Source organism: Anthonomus grandis, chromosome 4 (genome assembly GCF_022605725.1).
Source record: "Anthonomus grandis grandis chromosome 4, icAntGran1.3, whole genome shotgun sequence".
NCBI lineage: Eukaryota > Metazoa > Arthropoda > Insecta > Coleoptera > Curculionidae > Anthonomus > Anthonomus grandis.
Window position 1 is genome coordinate 3,686,299 of NC_065549.1, and position 20,844 is coordinate 3,707,142.

At 34.4% G+C, this 20,844-nt stretch overlaps 3 protein-coding genes across 3 annotated transcripts; 2 read left to right on the forward strand and 1 right to left on the reverse strand.

The window, feature by feature from the left end:
• LOC126735230 (nucleolar protein 58) lies at window positions 1-7,727 on the forward strand. Its single transcript, XM_050439181.1, has 9 exons — window positions 1-168; window positions 254-330; window positions 2,095-2,258; window positions 2,316-2,577; window positions 5,494-5,647; window positions 5,707-5,914; window positions 5,975-6,146; window positions 6,209-6,357; window positions 7,179-7,727. Exons 1-9 carry the CDS (start codon window positions 124-126, stop codon window positions 7,610-7,612), a joined length of 1,665 nt encoding a protein of 554 aa, XP_050295138.1. The 5' UTR covers window positions 1-123; the 3' UTR covers window positions 7,613-7,727.
• Window positions 7,693-14,243, reverse strand: LOC126735229 (negative elongation factor D). Its single transcript, XM_050439180.1, has 10 exons — window positions 14,074-14,243; window positions 11,586-11,808; window positions 11,313-11,530; window positions 11,107-11,256; window positions 10,924-11,054; window positions 10,675-10,862; window positions 10,155-10,618; window positions 9,962-10,102; window positions 7,899-8,028; window positions 7,693-7,837 (listed from the first exon to the last, which is right to left on the reverse strand). The coding sequence occupies exons 1-10, from the start codon at window positions 14,122-14,124 to the stop codon at window positions 7,803-7,805; spliced, it is 1,731 nt and encodes a 576-aa protein (XP_050295137.1). The 5' UTR covers window positions 14,125-14,243; the 3' UTR covers window positions 7,693-7,802.
• Window positions 14,244-14,725: 482 nt separating this feature from the next.
• Window positions 14,726-15,863, forward strand: LOC126734754 (viral IAP-associated factor homolog). Its single transcript, XM_050438468.1, has 4 exons — window positions 14,726-14,964; window positions 15,084-15,312; window positions 15,367-15,575; window positions 15,635-15,863. Exons 1-4 carry the CDS (start codon window positions 14,829-14,831, stop codon window positions 15,754-15,756), a joined length of 696 nt encoding a protein of 231 aa, XP_050294425.1. The 5' UTR covers window positions 14,726-14,828; the 3' UTR covers window positions 15,757-15,863.
• The last annotated feature ends 4,981 nt before the right edge of the window (window positions 15,864-20,844 follow it).

Sequence of the window (20,844 nt, forward strand, 5' to 3'; positions counted from 1 at the left end):
CTGAAAAAAAATTACAAATAATTCACGTGTGACGGACGCGTGCATTTAAAATTGGGTTTCGGCAAAAGAAAATCGCAATTTTCTGGGAAAATTAGTTAATTTTGGAACCTTAAGCGTTCCAAAATGTTGGTGCTGTTCGAAACGGCCGCTGGTTACGCCATTTTTAAGGTAAATCACGTTTTAAAGCGGTTTAAAACGTGTTTATGTTTCTAAAACCTAACCTAACATTTTTGAAAACCATGCTTGTTTTCAGCTTTTGGACGAGAAGAAACTCGAAAAAGTCGATAGTTTGTACAACAGTTTTAGAAATGTGGACTCCGCTAGTGAGGTGTAAGTACTAATTTTCCTTTTATTTTATTATTTATATTAAAACTGTGAATATCCTTAGAACCTTTAATTTCCATTCTTAAGCCTCTCGAAGAGATGCTACAACTACTACAACAAGAATTTCTTATTTTTATAAAAATTTTACACACTTATAGTCATAGTAGTAATCACAATCAGAAATTTTCGCTTTTTACACAACATTATTTAAGCAGTTTTGTCTTCCTCCTCTTGTTGTTCGTCGGGAACAACGGGATTTAAAAAATTTGTATAACCTTCTGACTGCTTCTGTAGATTCACCAGACCTGCTATATTCAATAGGTCTAGCAATACCTACGAGAAATACAAGGTCAAACAGCCTTTTCTACCAACCTTTCTGTAGAACAAACATCAAGTACAATAGCTTTATTGCTAGATCAGCCAGGCTTGCAAATAATAGTACATCTCTGAACATAGATTTCAATATAAGTCCAAGGCGCTTTGCTAAGTTTGTTGAGGATTTTCATGTGTGACTTTGTATATTGTTGTGGGGTTTTTGCTATTCTGTTTAATTGTGTGTACATACTATTCATACTTCATACTATTGTGTGCTGGTTTAAACCAATTTTGGAGGTGATAATTGGGTTCAAGGGAGTGAAAACTGAATTTAATTAATTTTATTGTGTTCTTTTGTTGTATATTTTTTAAGTTCTCCTGTTGCCATTATTTATTAATCCTGTTTTATTCTATGACTGTGATAGTGATGGGTTGTGAATATCAAATGATAATTATATAAAATAATACTAAGTATAAATTGTTTGAGGTTATAAATTATTGTTATTGTAAATTATGCTATTTCTGTAAAAATGGGTAATGCCTGTAAATAAATAAAAAAAAAAAAAAAAAAAAATTATTATTTATAGTCAAAGCATCAACACAAACATATGTAAAATACGCTTTAATATGTGGTTTATTACCTGTCAGAGTTGTTCTTAGCCAATGAGTCTCTACAATGCAAATTCACTCAACAGTCATCCTTCTTATATTGTTAGACATAAACTTGAACATCACATAAAAATAATAAAAAAAAACAATATTTACTGTTCTGTCAACTTTTGGCAATAATAAAATATACTCACCGGGGAACTTCCGTTCCCTTGCATCATCTTAGTCAACATTAATTTACACAATGTCACATTTCAATATATACATATGTCAAACATGTTATCTTTCTTTATTTGACGACTAGCTAGTGTCACCTAAAATAGTAAGGGCTTTTCCAGATGCTCCACTGCCGCTAAACAGTAAGCATCTCAACGAATTAGATGAAGGATATATTTCTACTATATCCTTCTGTTTATTTGTGTCAATCGAGCCCCAGGTAAGGCCCCCATTCTTACCAGACAGCACTCGAGGAATTGCGCATTCGTTCCTAATTGAACAGAGGCTTTCACACCTACTTGTGCGGGCATCTTCAAGAGATCTGTACAGACTTCTCATAATGGCCACATATCTACTCAAGATCAACTATTTCTCACATATTCACCACTATTAAATTTAGCAGCCTGGTTTAACCAGTAAACACAACTCTTTTTCCAACACACCACCTTACACACATTTCTCTCAAACGTTGCTTTCTGACTGACTGGCCAATTAATATTTTTGGGTGTCCTCTTGACTTAATAAAATGATAAAAATAAAATATGTTTTACACATATAACCTCACTTTTGTGGCTGACCTATAATTTACTCATTGGTCCTGTTACAAATAAATTCTCTCTGCATTTTCAGTGTAAAACTAAAACATTTTGAAAAATTCACTGATATAACTGAAGCCTTAGTGGCAACCACAGCTGCCGTTGAAGGAAAACTCTCAAAGAGCTTAAAGAAACTGATCAAAAATCATGTTGCTAAAGACGTACAAGAGCAGTTACTGGTGGCCGATGCCAAACTTGGTAAATGCAATTAATTTTTAAATAATTGTAATATTTCATAATCATATATTTCTTTAGGAAGTGCTATCAAAGAAAAATTCAGCCTGCAGTGCCTCTCTAATAACTCGGTGCAGGAGTTGATGAGGTGCATCAGATCACAGCTGGATAACCTGATATCAGGTCCTCAAAAAAAAGAAATGACTGCCATGGCATTAGGTTTGGCTCACTCTTTGTCCAGGTATAAATTGAAATTTTCACCTGACAAAGTGGACACCATGATTGTCCAAGCTGTTTCGCTGCTTGACGATTTAGATAAGGAACTGAATAACTACACCATGAGGTACATCACATTTTTTTTAAATTTATTTAATTTGGTTTGTTAACCTTGTTACTTGTAGAAATGTCCTAAACCTCCCTCTAACACTGGTCATATGCCTCGCCAGGTTAACAATTTTCCCTTATAAATTATACCATATTAACAAATTTTATACATAATCAAAATTTTGAAAGCATTTTTAACAATGATGATCCAGAACTAGCATTGGAAATTTTATACAGTACTATTACACAAGCATTAAATCATTCAAAAACTCAAAAATTATGTCAAAATAAGTATAAAAAAATAAAACCATGGATCACAATTGGTATAATTAATAGTATCAAAAAGAGGGACAAAATGAAAAAAACACTACTAATTCATAACAATTTAGAAAACAAAACTGCCTTTAATAGTTACCGTAATACCTTATGCACGTTAATCAAGAAATGTAAACAGGATTATTACAAAGCCAAAATCGAGTCTAGTGGTACTGACCTAAAAAAAAAAATAAGATAATAAATGAAGTAACAGATTCAAACAGTAACCAAGATTTTAAGTTTAACGTAACTAACAATAATTCTAGTTTTAATAATAAGTTGGATATGGCAAATTTTTGCAACAAATATTTTGTTGATGTAGGTTACAATATGTATAATAAAATTAAAAATCCTCCAGATTCCCTGCAAATAAAACCATCCACACAGGCTTCAATGTTTCTAAGACCTACTAATAAGAATGAAATTATCAAACAAATTGCTTCTTTAAAAAATTCCTCTGCACCCGGAATTGATGGTATTACAACCGATATTATAAAACATATTCATATCTATATTTCTTCCCCTCTCGCACACATTATAAATTAAATTTTTCAAACTGCAAAGGTCCCAAAAAAATTTAAACAAGCCATAGTAAAACCTATTCACAAGGCAGGTGATAAATCAAATATAAATAATTATAGACCCATAAGTATAATGAACATTTTTTCTAAAGTCTTTGAGAAATGCCTTAAGGACCGCCTGGTGGAATTTTTTAATCAAAACAATATAATTTCTAAGAACCAATTTGGTTTCCAGAGTGGCCTCAGCACAACCGATGCAGTTTGTGTGCTTTGTGAGCAAATAACAGACCATTTGGATGGTGGCAGAAAGTGTCTTACGGTCTTCCTAGACCTAGCCAAGGCATTTGACACGGTCCCTCATAACAAATTGCTCCAAGTCCTAGAATCCTATGGGATAAGGGGAACCGTGTTAGACGTTTTTGCTGATTATTTGATGGATCGGGAGCAATCCGTCAAAGTTGAAAATACTATAAGTGAACCCCTTCAAATTAAAATGGGCATCCCTCAGGGGACTGTTCTGGGTCCAATTTTATTTGTAGCATATGTAAATTCCTTAACCAATATGTCAATACAAAACGGTAGTACTATCTCTTATGCTGACGACACAGCAGTAACTTTCTATGGGGAAACATGGGATTTGGTGAAGGAACATGCTATAAACGGTATAAAGAAAATAAAACACTGGCTAGACTCATTTAAATTATCATTAAATATCACTAAAACTATTTATATAGCATTTTCCCTCACAGCTGCAAACCGTCCATCATTTAATAGTATTTACATAGATAGTCTTATGGATAAACTTCATGAAGTTCACTCTACAAAATATCTTGGAATCTATATTGACAAACACTTAAAGTGGGACCACCACATCCTTAGACTATCAAAAAATATTCGAAAACTAATATACAAGTTTTATGTGCTCAAGGAAATATTAAATAAACAACTTTTGATTTCGATTTATAAAGCAATTGTGGAATCACTACTAAGGTATGGTCTAATTCTTTGGGGTGGGATATACCAAAACACATTGACTTCTTTAAATGTAACCCAAAACTACATTTTAAAAGTTATTTTCAAAAAAAACAAAAGATTTTCTACTGCATTACTTTATTCCAGAAATATTTTTGATGTACGCACATTATACTGTTGGTCGCTCTGTATATATATTCACAAGTCGAATAAATTTAAGAACTTTGTTAATCATCAGTATCAGACTAGATTAAATGTAAATAGACACTTATCAATTCCAACTGTTGCCACTACTATGAAATTAAAATCAATTTTTTACCACGCACCCAAACTGTACAACTTATTACCACCATATATTAGACATACAAAAGTTGTCAAAAAATTTTGTAAAATATCTGGGGATTACATTTATGATCATTTACATATATTTAAAAAACTACTTACTGTTAATTAATTTTCATATTTCATAGCTTTAGGTATTCATACGTGATCGTGAAAGATTTTTGTTTTCTAATGTTTAATTATTTATTGGGTGTTAAATGGAAACTTTGCAATAGTTAGTGGATGGGACATATTTTGTTTAAATATTTATTTTTATAAAATTGTTTTTGATTTTTTGCACATACAGGTATTTGGTTACCTAGGTGCACCTTAAAATGTACTGAGATAGATTATAATTATTGGATTTTATTACACATACTTTGTAAAAGCTTATATGTAATATATCCGAGAGAGTATCCGAGAGAGAGAGAGTATTACCAATCCCTGCATCCTCCCTCACCAAGAACTCACTTATATACCTTAGCAAAAAAATTTACAACCATGTTCCTCTATGTATCAGACAAATTTTAGAAGTCAAGAGATTCAAAAAGGAATTAAAATCACTTTTATTATCCAGGGCATATTATAGCCTTGACGATTTTTTTAATGATACCTTTTAACCTGTGCTCTGACATCATTTTAGTGTTTTAGTTTTGTTTCCTGTTAAATAATTTAATTTACTTCTTCTAAATTCTGTTTTTAGTATGCTTGTACAATTTAGTATGCTTACTTCTAATTTAGTTTTTAGGATGCTTGTACACAAGATTTTGTTGTCTTACGTAATATAGCACATTTTCTTTCTTTAGATGCAGGGAATGGTATGGTTGGCATTTTCCAGAGTTGGGAAAACTTATTACCGATAACATGGCCTTTGCCAAAACTTTGAAAGTTATTGGGACCAGAGAACATGCCATCACATCTGATTTATCTGATATTTTACCTGAAGATGTTGAAGAAAAGGTACTTAAACTTGTGAACACTTGAAATTTAATTTAATAATAAAATAATAATTTGTTCAGGTTAAAGAGGCGGCGGAAATTTCAATGGGCACAGAAATTTCCGAGGAGGACATTCTAAACATACTTAGTCTCTGTGACCAGATAATAGATATGACTAATTATAGGCAACAGTTATACGACTACTTAAAAAATCGCATGATGGCCATAGCACCCAATCTCACCATTTTAGTGGGTGATTTGGTTGGGGCCAGACTTATTTCACATGCTGGTAAGTACATCCCTCTTTAATCTATAAATTGAACCTTAAAAAAATCAATGTTTTGGCCAGGTTCATTGATAAATTTGGCCAAACATCCTGCCTCAACCGTACAAATCCTTGGAGCTGAAAAGGCTTTATTTAGGGCCTTAAAAACTAAAAAAGACACTCCTAAATATGGTCTGATTTATCACTCACAGTTAGTGGGGCAGTCCAGCACTAAAAATAAGGGAAAAATGTCCAGGTACATTTAACATTTTCTTCACCTAGTTGTGTTCTTTTTTATTAGGAGTGATTACTTTTTAGGATGTTAGCAGCCAAAGCTTCATTGGCCACGAGGGTTGACGCTTTGGGCGAGGACGTGACTATTAATTTGGGTGCAGAACATAAGGCCAAACTGGAAGCCAGATTGAGGATTTTAGAGGAGGGCAATGTGAGAAGGATTAGTGGTACTGGTAAGTTTAATTTTTTTTTAAGAGGGTGTTTGATATACAAGGGAATATGAAAATTGACAAGAGACTCACATTCAGTAAACACATAGATGAAGTTGTAAAAGCATCATTAAAAATTCTTGGTTTTATCATTAGGTCCACAAAAGATTTTATGAATTTGGAAAGCCTTATTGCTTTATATTATAGCTTGATAAAATCTGAATTGCTTTATGCTGCAATAGTATGGTTCCCTAACTATGAGGTACATATTGACAGGCTCAAGTATGTACAATGTAAGTTTTTAAAGTATTTTATTTTCAAAGCTGATGGTTTTTACCCCCCAAGAGGCTGTGATCATAGCTTTCATAACTTTTATTCAAAGCAACCAACTTTTTCTATTTAAACTCTGCTGCAATAAAATTAATGCTTTAGACCTTTTAGGGGGAATTTTTTTGTACTTCCTATACACAAAAGAAGGCCACAGTTCAATTTGATCTTGAGAATACCCAAACCAACTTAAGTAGAAATGCTCCTTTATACCGAGCCTATTCATGGTTTAAGACACTGAATAGTGAGAATAACATTGACCTTTTTAACGGCTCTACAACTGCTTTTAAAAAAAAAGGTGATGCAAGCATTATCTTCTGCAGCATAAATTATTGGTTCTCAATTGATTACAGTTAATTCAATTCTACAAAGGTCTTAAAGTCAGGAAGGGATCATGTAAAAAGTGAGAAGGCAACAAATTTATGTACTTAAATCTACATTTACTTTAAAATGGGCCTGGGTACATGTCAATATACACAGTGTGGTTTACATTCATACTAATTTAAACTTATCCTCAGGTAAAGCAAAGGCCAAATTCGAAAAGTACCATGGAATAAGTGAAATAAAACAATACCCAGACGCCGCGGACAGTACCTTACCATCTACCAGCAAGAGACAAAGGGCAGAATCTGAAGTAAAACATGAAGTCAAAGAAGAAAAAGAAGTACCTGAAGAAGTTGAAATTAAACAAGAAAAAAAGAAAAAGAGGAAAGTTAAAGTGGAAGAAGTAGTAGAAGTGGAGGAAGCCGAAACGGAGACTCCCAAAAAGAAGAAGAAAAAGGTGAAGCAAGAACAAGAGGAGGAAATGCCTGAAGTATCATCAGAAAAAAAGAAAAAGAAGAAAGTGAAACAGGAACTGGATGAATCTGCGGTACAGGAACCTGAAGAACCCACAAGCGAGAAAAAGAAGAAGAAGAAAAAGAAGGCCAAGGATGAAACCGAGATGGAGTGATATGTGCTTTATTTGGATAAGTTTAAACATGAAATAGTTGTTAAGATATTAAAAGTGGATTTCTTTATCAGAGTTGTAACTACAAAATGAAAATACATTTTTTTTTGTATCAAAGTTTATTGTGTTTTTGTACACTTAACTAATAATATATATAATCATTTTATTTACACTAAAAATCTTGGCCTACGTCTTAGATTATTGGTGTAAAGTTTGCTTTGCAGTACACTGAAAAAAAAAATATAGATTTTAGACATAATTGTAAAATACCCAAAATTAGGCAGTTTACCGATAAATTCGGACACGGGATCGTTTTCGCCGTCTCCCCTCATGGTTCCAGTGATTTCGTCGTTTTCCACCATCGGCATGAACAATTGCACGAATTCGGGAGTGTATGGAGGTCCTATAGTATCTAAAACCTGTAAAAAACATTCTTTTCTACAAAAGTCACTCGAAATAGTATCTTCCAATCGGCTGTAGTTTATTTTGGCAAATTAGCTTGGCGATTTTCGTGATTTTTTCAGTGGAAGGTTAAGAACATCCCAAGGAGACTTTCAGGCGAATTTGAGCACCAAAAGTGGAGTTAAGACCCAAGTTACCTCAAATTGTCTGTCCTGGATTTTCAAAAATGTTGATAAAAATGGTTCTAATGCATCGATTTATGTAATTTTTTTAGTGAAAGCTTAAGAACATTCCAAAGAAACCTTTAAAACAAAAATCATGCCGATCTGAGCACTAGAAGTGGAGTTATGACCCAAGTTACTTCAAACTGTCTTTCCTCTCGGACATGATTTTCAAAAATGTTGATAAAAATGCTTTTAATGCACGGATTCACATGATCTCTTAGATTAGAAGCTTAGGAATAGTCCAACGAAACTTTTAAAATAAAAATCATGAAAATCTGAATATGAAAAGTGGTGTTAACACCTAAGTTACCTCAACCTGTCTGTCCTCTCGGAGATGATTTTCAAAAATGTTGATAAAAATTATTCTAATGCATGGATTTACATGATTTTTTCAATGCAAGCTTAAGAACATCACAAAGAATCTTTTAAATAAAACATCTTGCCGATCTGAGCACTAGAAGTGGAGTTATGACCCAAGTTACTTCAAATTGTCTGTCCTCTCGGACATGATGTTCATAAATCTTGATAAAATTGCTTCTAAAGCATGGATTCACATGATTTTTTCAATGGAAGCTTAAGTATGTTCCAAAGAAAGTTTTAAAACAAAAATCATGGAAATCTGAGCACTAGAAGTGGAGTTATGACCCAAGTTACTTCAAGCTGTCTGTCCTCTCGGACATGATTTTCAAAAACATTGATAAAAATGGTTCTAATGCATGGATTCACATGATTTTTTCAATGCATGCTTCAGAACATCACAAACAATCTTTTAAATAAAAGATCTTGCCGATCTGAGCACTAGAAGTGGAGTTATGACCCAAGTTACTTCAAGCTGTCTGTCCTTTTGGAAATGATTTTCAAAAATGTTGATAAAAATTATTCTAATGCATGGATTCATATGATTTTCTCAATGGAAGCTTAAGAATATTCCAAAGAAACTTTTAAAACAAAAATCATGGAAATCTGAGCACTAAAAGTGGAGTTATGACCCAAGTTACTTCAAACTGTCTGTCCTGTCGGACATGATTTTCAAAAACGTTGATAAAAATGGTTCTAATGCATGGATTCACATGATTTCTTCAATGCAAGCTTCAGAACATCACAAAGAATCTTTTAAATAAAAAATCTTGCCGATCTGAGCACTAGAAGTAGAGTTATGACCCAAGTTACTGTGTCTGTCCTCTCAAACATGATTTTCAAAAATATTGATAAAAATGCTTCTAATGCACGGATTAACATGATTTCTTTAACGAAAGCTTAAGAATATTCCAAAGAAACTTTTAAAGCAAAAATCATGCCGATCTGAGCACTAGAAGTGGAGTTATGACGCAGGTTACTTCAAACTGTCTGTCCTGGACATGATTTTCAAAAATTTTAATAAAAATGGTTCTAATGCATGGATTCACATGATTTCTTCAATGGAAGCTTAAGAATATTCCAAAGAAACTTTTAAAATAAAAGTCATGCAAATCTGAGCACTACAAGTGGAGTTATGACCTAAAATACTTCAAACTGTCTGTCCTCTTGGACATGATTTTCTAAAATGTTGATTAAAATTCTTCTAGTGCATCGATTCGCATGATTTTTTCAATAGAAGCTTAAGAACATCACAAAGAATCTTTTAAAACAAAAATCATGCCGATCTGAGCACTAGAAATAGACTTATGACTCAAATTACCAGAATGTGACAAAATGTCACATATTGAAACTCTCAATCAAACCTTACCTCTGTAACAAAATATCGTATAAGCGATATATCCGTATCGCCACGCTGCCAACATTGCTTGATATATTTCACCACCGGCACCACACAGCCTGAGCATAACAGGTTCACCATCCGATCCAGAACCATTTTCCGCATCTCTAACTAACAAAAAACAAACTGCTCATAAATCCTAAAACCCCCCACGTTCACTTACTTGCACTAAGATTTCAAGTTCGTCCTGTTTGGACTCGAACAAACGAATAAGCAACTCCAACACCTGAAAGTGTAAAAGAGCATGGCAAGTCACCACCTCATCCAGAAGGGCTAAATGTATAGGAGTGTGTTCGGTTGATAGTTTAAAATAACTAGAGTCTGTCACCGTACATTCCACCCATCTGATCACCCCCAAAGACACCACTGGGAACTTTAAACTTTGATAGATCGTAGCTAAGTCCGCGATAAGTTCACTGCTGCCTTTGTTCCCGTTACAGATACCATGCACTGTCTCTATCGCTTTTATGGTCGCCTGTAGTTCCTCCTTATTTGACACCCTCTTTTGCCCTTTTTTCGGCAGTTCTTCGCTAACGCTCGCGGCATACGCCAGCAAGTGGATGTACTTTGGTTTGTGGTCGGGGTTCAGTTTCACTCCAGGTTTAAATAGGGCGTCCACCAGTAATTCTGGAAATGAATTTTTGAAAAACAACTGAAAATTAATAGTTGACGACTGTTTATACCTAGGAACTGTGGCGTGCGAATTAAATCAATTGGCGGTGGGTCTGGTGAGTTATAGTTTCTATATAGGACAGTAATATCTGCTGGATTTAAAGTGTTTTTTGACAGCATGGCCGTTAAAGCTTGTGCTGCTTGAGGGTACCCCGAGGCCCCATTTAGGGCCATCGTAATTGGCGTTATATCGTTTCCGCTAAAAACAAATATAAGAATTTCAAAAAACGCCTCCTTTTTTTCAAACTTAAAATTCTTACTTTTTCTGAGCACATTTCATAATTTCTTGGGATAATCTTTTCATGCTTGACCCACCCTTATTTTCCCTTGCCAAAATGTGGATAACCAACTGGCTGTAAACGTAAGTGTGCTGCCCATGACAAACCATTTTCTGAAATAAAAATTATGAATTCCAAATAATGAACAGATTAGCACTATCTTACTGCACATTCTCGGCTAGTACTCTGCCACTCTTCGGGATTAGTGAGAAAACTCGTTATAGAAGTTTTTAGCACCCTAGAAAAAACTTCCAACTGCTGTGCAGCGGTGGAAATACTGGTAATTTCACCTTGAAAACCTGCATCAGATATCAACTGAAAACCAATATTATTACAGACCTTTAGGCCTCTTTATAAAACACACTTGCTACCTTTATAGTGAAATTTAACATAAGACAATCGGGATACTCCTCAGCCAGTCTATAAATCAAAGACCTCCAAGTGGGATGTTCAATCAGCTGAGTCAACCAAGCAGGAGTCTCTCCCTCTTCTGTGAAAATCGTATCAGCCTTTTTGGGGTCAAAAGTTTTTAGTATCATTTCTTTTAAATGGTTTTCCACCATTGCCTGGACATCTTGAACCTTCACACCTGTACAATAGTTTGAAACTAGATCAGGATACCCAAGTGCTGTTTAGCCAGTTACCTCCAATAATAAGCCATTCGGCAATTAAATTCGCCATCTGTGCTACAGCCGTGTAGTTTTGAGAGAGTTCCTCAATGACCTGCAAAGGGTTACCACCTGCCTGGAAGTACCTTTTCAGTTGGGAAAAGATCCCCGGTTCCATAATGTAGTCGGGGGTGGCAAACTTGACAGCACAGTCTGCCAGGATTTGGTCGGGGGTTTCAGTTTCATCAGGGCCATCCAACTAGGAGGGATTTTTACGGATTTATAGCCAGAAAATGTATTTGAAGTTGAAGTGGATCAAGGGTAAAGGAACAAGAGAAGGACTTCATACTTTAATTAAAATATGCTTCATTATTTACTAGAGTACTTAAACTAATTACTTAAGTAAAGTTCCAATCCTATTGTCCAATATATTTATAATAATTTCTTTATTGCTTTCAAGATCTAATTAAAATAGACAATATCAAAGTCACAAAACAAACAAAATTGAAATTTGATAACATCTACACAGTACATACTGCTAATAAAAATAGTAAGAACAAACAGATAATGTTGGACATAATAATGGGTGCATTACCTTACCACTTGTATCTCAAGTATGATACATTATGAAGATAAATAAATTAGTAAACAAACCCTTAATATTAATCATAATACACATTTAAAATTGTAAGTCGAAACTATAGATAGATACACTTGCCCAACAGATACCTTGCAGTGTCTTTCCTAAACTTCATGATATTTTTCTCTTGCCTTAGGGCGAGAGGTAATCTAACGAGAGCAGCAAAGGCAGGAGATCTTTGAAAAAAGGCAGAGTGATGAGTTGGGACACTCAGTTCAGCTCTCCCCCTTGTCACAATAGACATACCCTCAGCATAATGATCTTCATTAGTTTGAAAAAGATGCAGGTGTTTCTTTGCAAAAATAGATAACATAAGAATGTACAGAGCTGGAACAGTGAGTAGACCAAGCTTAGTAAAATAAGTCCTACAAGATGTTTGTGGTGTGAGTCTGAGCATGCATCTTATGATGCGTTTTTGTGCTATAAAGACTGAGACGGCGTCAGTTGAAGATCCCCGAAACATCACACTATAAGTGATTAGAGATTGGACTGATGCATAGTAAAAAGTTGCTACAGACAATTTAGGGAAAGCTCTTCTCGTAGACGCCTTATTAACGCGCAGAAACAATAGTTTTTTGCCAAGAGTGTCTATGTGTGGGACCCATGTGAGACAGGAGTCAATTTGTATACCAAGGAACTTTAAGGAAGCTACCTCTCGAAGAGACTTTTTTTCAAACTTTACTAGTAGGGAATTTTGAGGTAAAGTTTTGGAGAATGTCAGTAGCCCGGTTTTATCAGCATTTAGCTTCAGAGCATGATTGTCACACCACTCCTGCATCCTCTCTACCACCTGAGAAGCTCTGACAGATAGTTCTTCAATCAGATGTTCTGACAAGATTATGGAAGTGTCATCAGCATATTGGTTGATAAAACACCCTGGAAAACACTCACTGAGACCATTTACATATAATATGAATAGTACTGGGCCTAGGATTGAACCCTGAGGCACTCCCTGTACCACCAAGGATGACGCTGAGTAAACATATGTACCATTACCAGAGCCAAGGCAAACTGTTTGTTCCCTCTGATCTAAATAAGAGGCTATAAGTCTGGCACAGTTTCCCCTCAGTCCATAATTTTCATAGTGTGAAGCAAAATTTCTGTGTGTTGTTATTGATCAGCCATATATTGAATTCACTTAAAAAAAATTGCATTTGCCTGCGATGCAGTGTGAATCACTGCCACTGAACTTAAACATTCATTGGCAAGGACAGTCCTTGGTTGAACCAAGGCGGAGATATGAAATATGCTTTTGGGAATTGTATTTAATGGACTATCTCTTTAAGATCACTCTATTCATCTTAGAGACTATCTTTGATCCATGAAAATGATCAAATATATCCATCCCTGAATCCATCTTACCGGACACAAAATGTATCATATCATATGTTGCCAATTGCTAGTTCTGCTTTGGTAAAAAGATCACTTATTTATGAGAGCATAAACATATATAATCATTTGCCAAGGGTCTTAAGAGCTTGTACTTCTCATAAACAATTTAAAATAAAGGTTGAGTTGTGTTTGGTTGTTTGTGGTGCCCATTATAGACTTGATGAATACAATTATGATAATATTTAAATTGTATACAGAAGAATATTATATAGAATTTTATTTTTTATCTAAATTTAATGTTTCTTTTAATTATATGACTTTCGAAGAACAAATTTGAAACATGAAGAGATTCTGCAAAAAGAGGATCCATTAACCCCTGTTCAGATTTGTCTGGACTTATCAATGTTGGGAAAAAAACTGTTAAAATCATCAATATTACAGGAGGTGAGAGCGATTTAGTTAATAATTTATTAATTTCAGATCTGCTTTATATATTACAGGCTGAAGGTGCCTATTGAAGATTTTCAATTTATTATAGAAAATGCAAAGTACCTCATTATCTCCAGTGTTTTCCCAATGCCTCTCGTCGTAGTCTTCGTCCATGGCAGCAAGAAAGACTAGTTTTATTATATGAAATGTATGTTTTGCCCCTTTTCAACAATAATTAATTATGAAAAAATTAAAATATGTTTGTTGTTGTTTACGACTTGAAGTTTTTTGACAGATGTCAAATCTGTCAACGGTCTTTTTTTTTTAAGGGAGTGGGAAATTTATGCCGGGTTGCCGGATCTCCGAAGTCTAATCCGTTCTCCTGATTAGGTACAAATTCCATTTGAAAAAAAAACTTTAAAAATTATTAAATAAATAGTTATTTGTGTAACAAGTGTGTAAAATGATCCTTTTTTTATGGATGTGAAATTCGCCTAGGGCTCATGCGACAATTCCCATGAATAAAAAAAAGGGGATTTTACACACGTGTAACCTGTATAACATACAATTTTTCTACTACCGAAGAATGTACTGAAAACTTTTTTAGGCACTAGTGCAAAAAAAGTGAGTTTTTACATACCCTGGAAAGTATGTAAAGTGAGTACTTTACGCACGGTAGTAAAAAAAAAATATTTTTTTGTAAAATCCGAAATAGCCGGCAACAGGGCACTACTTTTCCTCTTCAAAGTGACATTTGACCCCACCAAAACATAACCTCTCTTTTTGTTTACGTCAATTTTCCACAGAAATTTCCTTTTTTGTCCCGTTCCCATTTCTTAACTAGTTCAGTCCCTTTTCTTGTGCTAATCACAAAAAAAATGCAAAACCCCAACGAAGACACTGAATGGAACGACATCCTGAGGGCCAAAGGGATCATCCCGCAAAAAGAAAAGGAAATTTCAGAGGACCAAATCGTCTCTATGTTAGAAGAGACCATTCAGAAGAAGACACAAGGTAATTTAGCAGCTATAGTAACATTAAGTTTGTATTTCTAACGGTCCACACCAGTTTAGCATTAACTATTCTTAACAAAAAGATGACTCATTTGCCTTCTAATGCAGTTCTATTTTAAGATGGTAAAAAAATAGAAGATCTTGACCTGGATGAACTGGACGAACTAGAAGACTCGGAAGATGAAGCGGTTTTATTGGAATACAGGCAAAAAAGGATAGCGGAAATGAAAGCATTGGCAGACAAATCGAAATTTGGTTATGTAGGTGAAATATCGGCACAAGACTATGTTGATGAAGTTAACAAAGCCGGAGAAGGGATTTGGGTGGTGTTACATCTGTATAAACAAGGGTAAGAGGTCCTTCGATTTTAAGACATTTTATATTTGAATTAGTTTATCTTCAGAATTCCCTTATGTGCCCTCATAAATGAACATATGAGAAACTTAGCTCCGAGGTTTAAAACTGTGAAGTTCCTTAAGTCAATATCGACCACATGTATACCAAATTATCCTGACAGGAATTTACCCACGATTTTTGTTTATTACGAGGGGGATCTCAAGAAGCAAATTGTGGGGCCTCTGGAGTTTAGGGGGCCAAATTTGACACAAGATGGTAAAATTTATACTTCTTGGTTTAGACTATTATTTAATAATGTGTTTTTTGCATTTAAGAATTTGAATATTTATTGGGAAAAACTGGAGCGATTGAAACAAGTATTAAAGATGACCCTAGACCTAAAATCAAAGATAAAATGATGCAGGATTTGGCCGATACAAATGACTGGAGCCTGTAAAGTTAGACTAAGGTCAAAAAAGTTTTATTTATTTTATAGAGAAGTTTTTATAATATACACTCAATAAAACAAAATGTTTTTCTAATAATTAAATATGTTTATTTAAATATGTGTTTTTGTACAGCGAAAAATCTTCTGTTCCCTAACACACTATGATACATTAACCATATAATATATATGTATATATATATAATATGTAAAAATTAAAATCTATTTAATAAAAAAATTACCGCCTAAAATCGTCATAATATTGTATATATACAATCAAACAATCGTTCATCTTTGGTAAAATTTACAAAACGAATTTAATTTTTTTCTTTTGATAAAATGTTTCTTTTGATTCTCATATACAATTTCTTTTTTTTTTTTGATAACAAAACGATTTTTGAACTTATTTTAATAAGAAAAAACAACCACTGCACATTGACAAACTAAGAGGAATTAAAACTAAGTAAGAGTAATTTTTGTTGGTCGTTTTCTCTTAAATATGCTAACATTTACTAGGCATACTCTCTTCTATTTATTAGAAAAAATGCACCTTTCCCTACAATATTTTTATATATTTATTCATATTAAGTTAGAAAGACAAATACCCAGTAAACGATGAGGATAACAAATTAACCTTTCAATGCTGATTTTTGGCTCAATTATTATTGACACACACTTTTTCATAAATAATCATGTTACTGGACAAATGTATTTCTATGACACTTAGTAAGTTCTCTTCCCAACTAAAAAGTCTAGTTGTGCATAACTAAACCGTTTATTTGACAAGACTTTTCAATGAGATTCATGCATGTAAAAAATTAAACAAGATTAGCAATCGATAAAGTTCAAAAGGACCACCATGGAGGTTAATGGGGCCATAGAGAGAGTGGTTCAATTCGAGGTGACTTTTCTGTTTTTATAAGCTAAGAAGATCTTTTGTAAGTATTTTCATAGAAGTACAGAAAGAGATTTAGATTTTTTTTGAGCATCATGTACATGAAACTGGGAATATCTTAAGAACTATTTAGTACGTGTGATGTTTACATTACAACTTAACTTAATCCAATAATCCAAAATTTTGGATGAGATTTCCTGCTTGAACCTTAACCCATTAACGCCTAGCGTTACCACATGGCTACAGCAAACACGTGACTACTCGAAGTGCGATGGCATTGGCCATGCGCTAGTAAATTTGTTGCGAGCGTGTCATATCACCAATCACAGTGTGCAAAAACCACGCGTTCACTTAGTTTCCGTAAAAACGCCGAACTGTGTGTGTTTAGTGCGGTTAAATTTGATAGTTATTGAAACATCGTGTATGAAAATATGGATATACAATTCGAGTAAGTATAATTTATTTTTTATGTGTAATAGTGGGGGATGTTTTGTTACACTGTGATGCTCAGAATACTATGGCTTATCGTTGGCCAAATTTGGAATAAAATCCATTGATAAGTTAGTGAGTTACAAGGGCGTAAACTTGTATGTTACCATATGTGGGGTATAAACGCAAAACGCGACATGTCCATTTTTCAACGAAAATGACCTTCATATGCACCCAGAAAGTGTATAAATTTCTCTATCTGCCACTAATATATTTGCCTGCAAACCACGACATTTACGCTTATAAACGCTCGTTAAAAATTTCGGTTAAACGCAAAATGCGACAGAATTTCCCAAATGTGGACATAGGGAAAGTAATGGACCATTTCTATGCTGGCATCTTACCATGAACGATATGAAGGAGTTTCATAGAAGTTTTTATTCAAGCAAGAAGAAAGCTGACCAAGATGCATTTCTTTTAAGTTATTGCTCAGGATCCACGCCTGCAACAAAAAGAAGTAGAGGGCGTGCTGCTAGTAAGCCAAAAGCAGTGTCTTTAACCTATAAGGTAAGACAGCAAGACGGTAAAGCAGTTCAAGTATGTAATGTGTATGTATGTATGTACAAGGTGATCGTGTTATGGGGAAAAACGATGACAAAAAGGTTTGCATGAAGACATTTATTGAATCATTAAGGTGCACCGAAAGTCACTATTGCCGCTCTGATAGTCCACATCGTGTTTATTTGCCTTGTGACTTAAACATAAAAAAACTATGGAATGTCTACAACGAACAAGCTAAGCCTGATCAAAAAGTGAAGCAGTGCTACTTTCGAAAATATTTTAATAGGAAATACAACGTTGGATTCGAAACACCTCAAACAGATCTTTGTTCAACCTGTCTTCAATATAAAGAAAAAATTAGGAGATGCACGGATCCTAAGGAAAAGCAGTCATTTATTACAAATCACAGAGTCCATACTCTTCAAGCCAAAAGCTTCTTTGCTTTTCTCAAACAAAACTCCGATGAAGTAGTAAATATTTCTTTTGACTGTCAAAAAAATTTACCCCTACCGAAATTACCCGATCAGCAGGCCTATTTTTCAATGCAAATTAACTTTTTTAATTTTGGAGTTGTCATAGGAAGTTCAAAATCACCATTAACAAAAGAAAACGTAAGGTGTTATACATGGACAGAAGTCGAAAGACCCAAGAGCTCCAATGAGATTGCATCTGCTATTCATCATACTCTAAGTACGTATGAGTTTAAAGCTACTAACAAAATCATTCGACTTTTCTGCGATGGTTGTGGGGGGCAGAATAAGAATTCGATTTTCATCGGAATGCTTTGCAACTGGTTTAATTCCAATGCGCCTCCGAACATTGAAGCGATACAAGTATTTTTCCCTGTAGTAGGTCATTCTTATGCCACCTGACAGAGTTTTCGGCAATATCGAAAAAGTAGTCCGAAGAACTGCGGAGATCCTAGAACCTTCTCATTACGTGAACATGATAAAAGATCGGGCAACAGTTTTTAAAATGGGTGTAGATTTTCAGGTTTTCGACTGGAAAACTGAAATAAAAAAAACTTTAAAACCTACTACACAATGGCACTTCAAATTTAAACCAGCAAAAAGATTCGTTCTAACCAAAAATAAATTAGGCACGGTTTTAGTCAGAGGCGAAGCATTATACAGGAGTGATTTAGGACAAGCAAAAGGTATTTGTAAAAAAGGGAAGCGAATTGAAGCAGTAAGGCCTAAAACACTCCAAGTTGGACTGAGAATAAAAGAAGATAAAATTAAAAGCATTTCAAACTTATTAAAGACTCACTACGGGGATGAATGGAAATCAAACGAAGCATTAGGTTATTTCAAAAATATTTTCAACAGCAATGTAGAAAATAATTTTGAAAGGCAGGTTGATGCCGATGAAAATGAAATAATAAGTGACGAAGAAATTAATATCTAAAAATAAGTTTTTGTAAAAGTTTTTTTTATTTTAATAAAGTTTTTCTAAGTGACTTGGTTTTTTTTCCTAATAAAAAACGGGAGCTAATAATTTTAGTAAGTTGGGTTTATCATTGCTCTGCTCGATTATTGTGTCCAAATTAGGCATGTCCAAGCCTTAGTTTCAGAATGCGACATGTCCAAAATATAGCTCTAAATTAAAAGAAGCCTAATGATTATGCATTCATCAAAATGGTAGGGTAGACATATTTAACAATTCAGTTTTAAACAATAATTAAAACTTATTTCAATAAAGCAATGAAAACCTCGAAAAAGGTTTTTTTTAGTTTTCTCAAATTGTAATCTAATGGACATGTCGCGTTTTGCATTTATACCCCACATATGGCAACACTAGGCGTTTGCACTAAGTGATTTCAAATAATTACAGATATGGCTTTTCACTTGCGGAAGCGCTTGATATGGTGTATAACGATGATCTTGACGGCGATATTTACATTGAGCCACCAGAACCCAATCTAGATACTGACGAGGACCATGGCGGGTAATAAGCCAACTTTTTATCGTAATTTGTTATTTTTTGATCATTTTTTTTTTCGTAGGCTAGTTGACAATTTGACAGCTCGACAGTTGCGAGCCCCGGCCGAAATAAAATTATACAATAACGAGAGATTGGGTACCCAATGTGAGGTTGAATGTGATGCAAATATAGCAGATCAGGAAACAAATACTGTGCCTACTTCGGTTCTTGTGCGGGAATACACAACTTGGCTAAAAGATAGGCGAAACCAGGCTAAATCATTTATACCTCAGTGGGAAAAAGGAGCAGACTATGCAGTTGTACCGCCAAAATATTTTCCGCCACCAGATTATTCCAGATTTGAGCAAATGTCCGTAATTCAAATTTTCGAAGAGTTTATAGATGATGAATTTATAAAACATTTGGTGGCGGAAACTCGCAGGTATGCATTATGTTTGAATTGTCCAGACCCTAATATTACACCAGATGAAATTCGTTGCTTCATAGCAATATTATTTGTAAGCGGCTATAATAATTTGCCATCTAAAAGGCAATATTGGAGCAGTGGCGAAGATCTTAAAAATTTAGCTGTGTCACAAGCAATGCGCCGTGATCGATTTTTACAGATCACTCGGTTTCTTCATTGCTCTGATAATACAAAACTAGACAAAAATGATAAGTTCTACAAGATTCGGCCTGTCATAGAAATGAAAAAAAAAACTGTTTGAAAAATTTCGTTCGGGAACAAAATTTGGCTTATGATGAGAGTATGGTTCGATATTTCGGGCGACATAGCTGCAAGCAATTTATTCGTGGAAAACCCATTAGATTTGGGTATAAAATTTGGAGCCTAAATACTACAGACGGCTATTTGGTAAATTTTGATGTTTATCATGGTAAAAGTCCCAAATCTAATGCGGACTCCGATTTATTGTTTGGCAAAGCTGCGAGCCCTTTGGTAGTAATGTTAGATGAATTGCCGCCATAAAAAAAGGATTTGCGATATGAACTTTATATGGATAATTTGTTTTCAAACCCAGCGCTTTACTCATATTTGCAATTTCGTGGTTATTCTGCAACTGGAACAATTCGTGAAAACCGGATGCCCCAACAATGCCCCCTCACGAATAAAAAAATGTTTGTCGAAAAAGACCGACAAGACCGTGGATATTTCGAAACAGCCATGGAGAAATCCGATGGCCATTTGTATGTGAGATGGATGGATAATTCAGCGGTAACTATGTCTACTTCGCATGGAGCTCAAGAAATTGGACAAGTTAAAAGGTACTCAC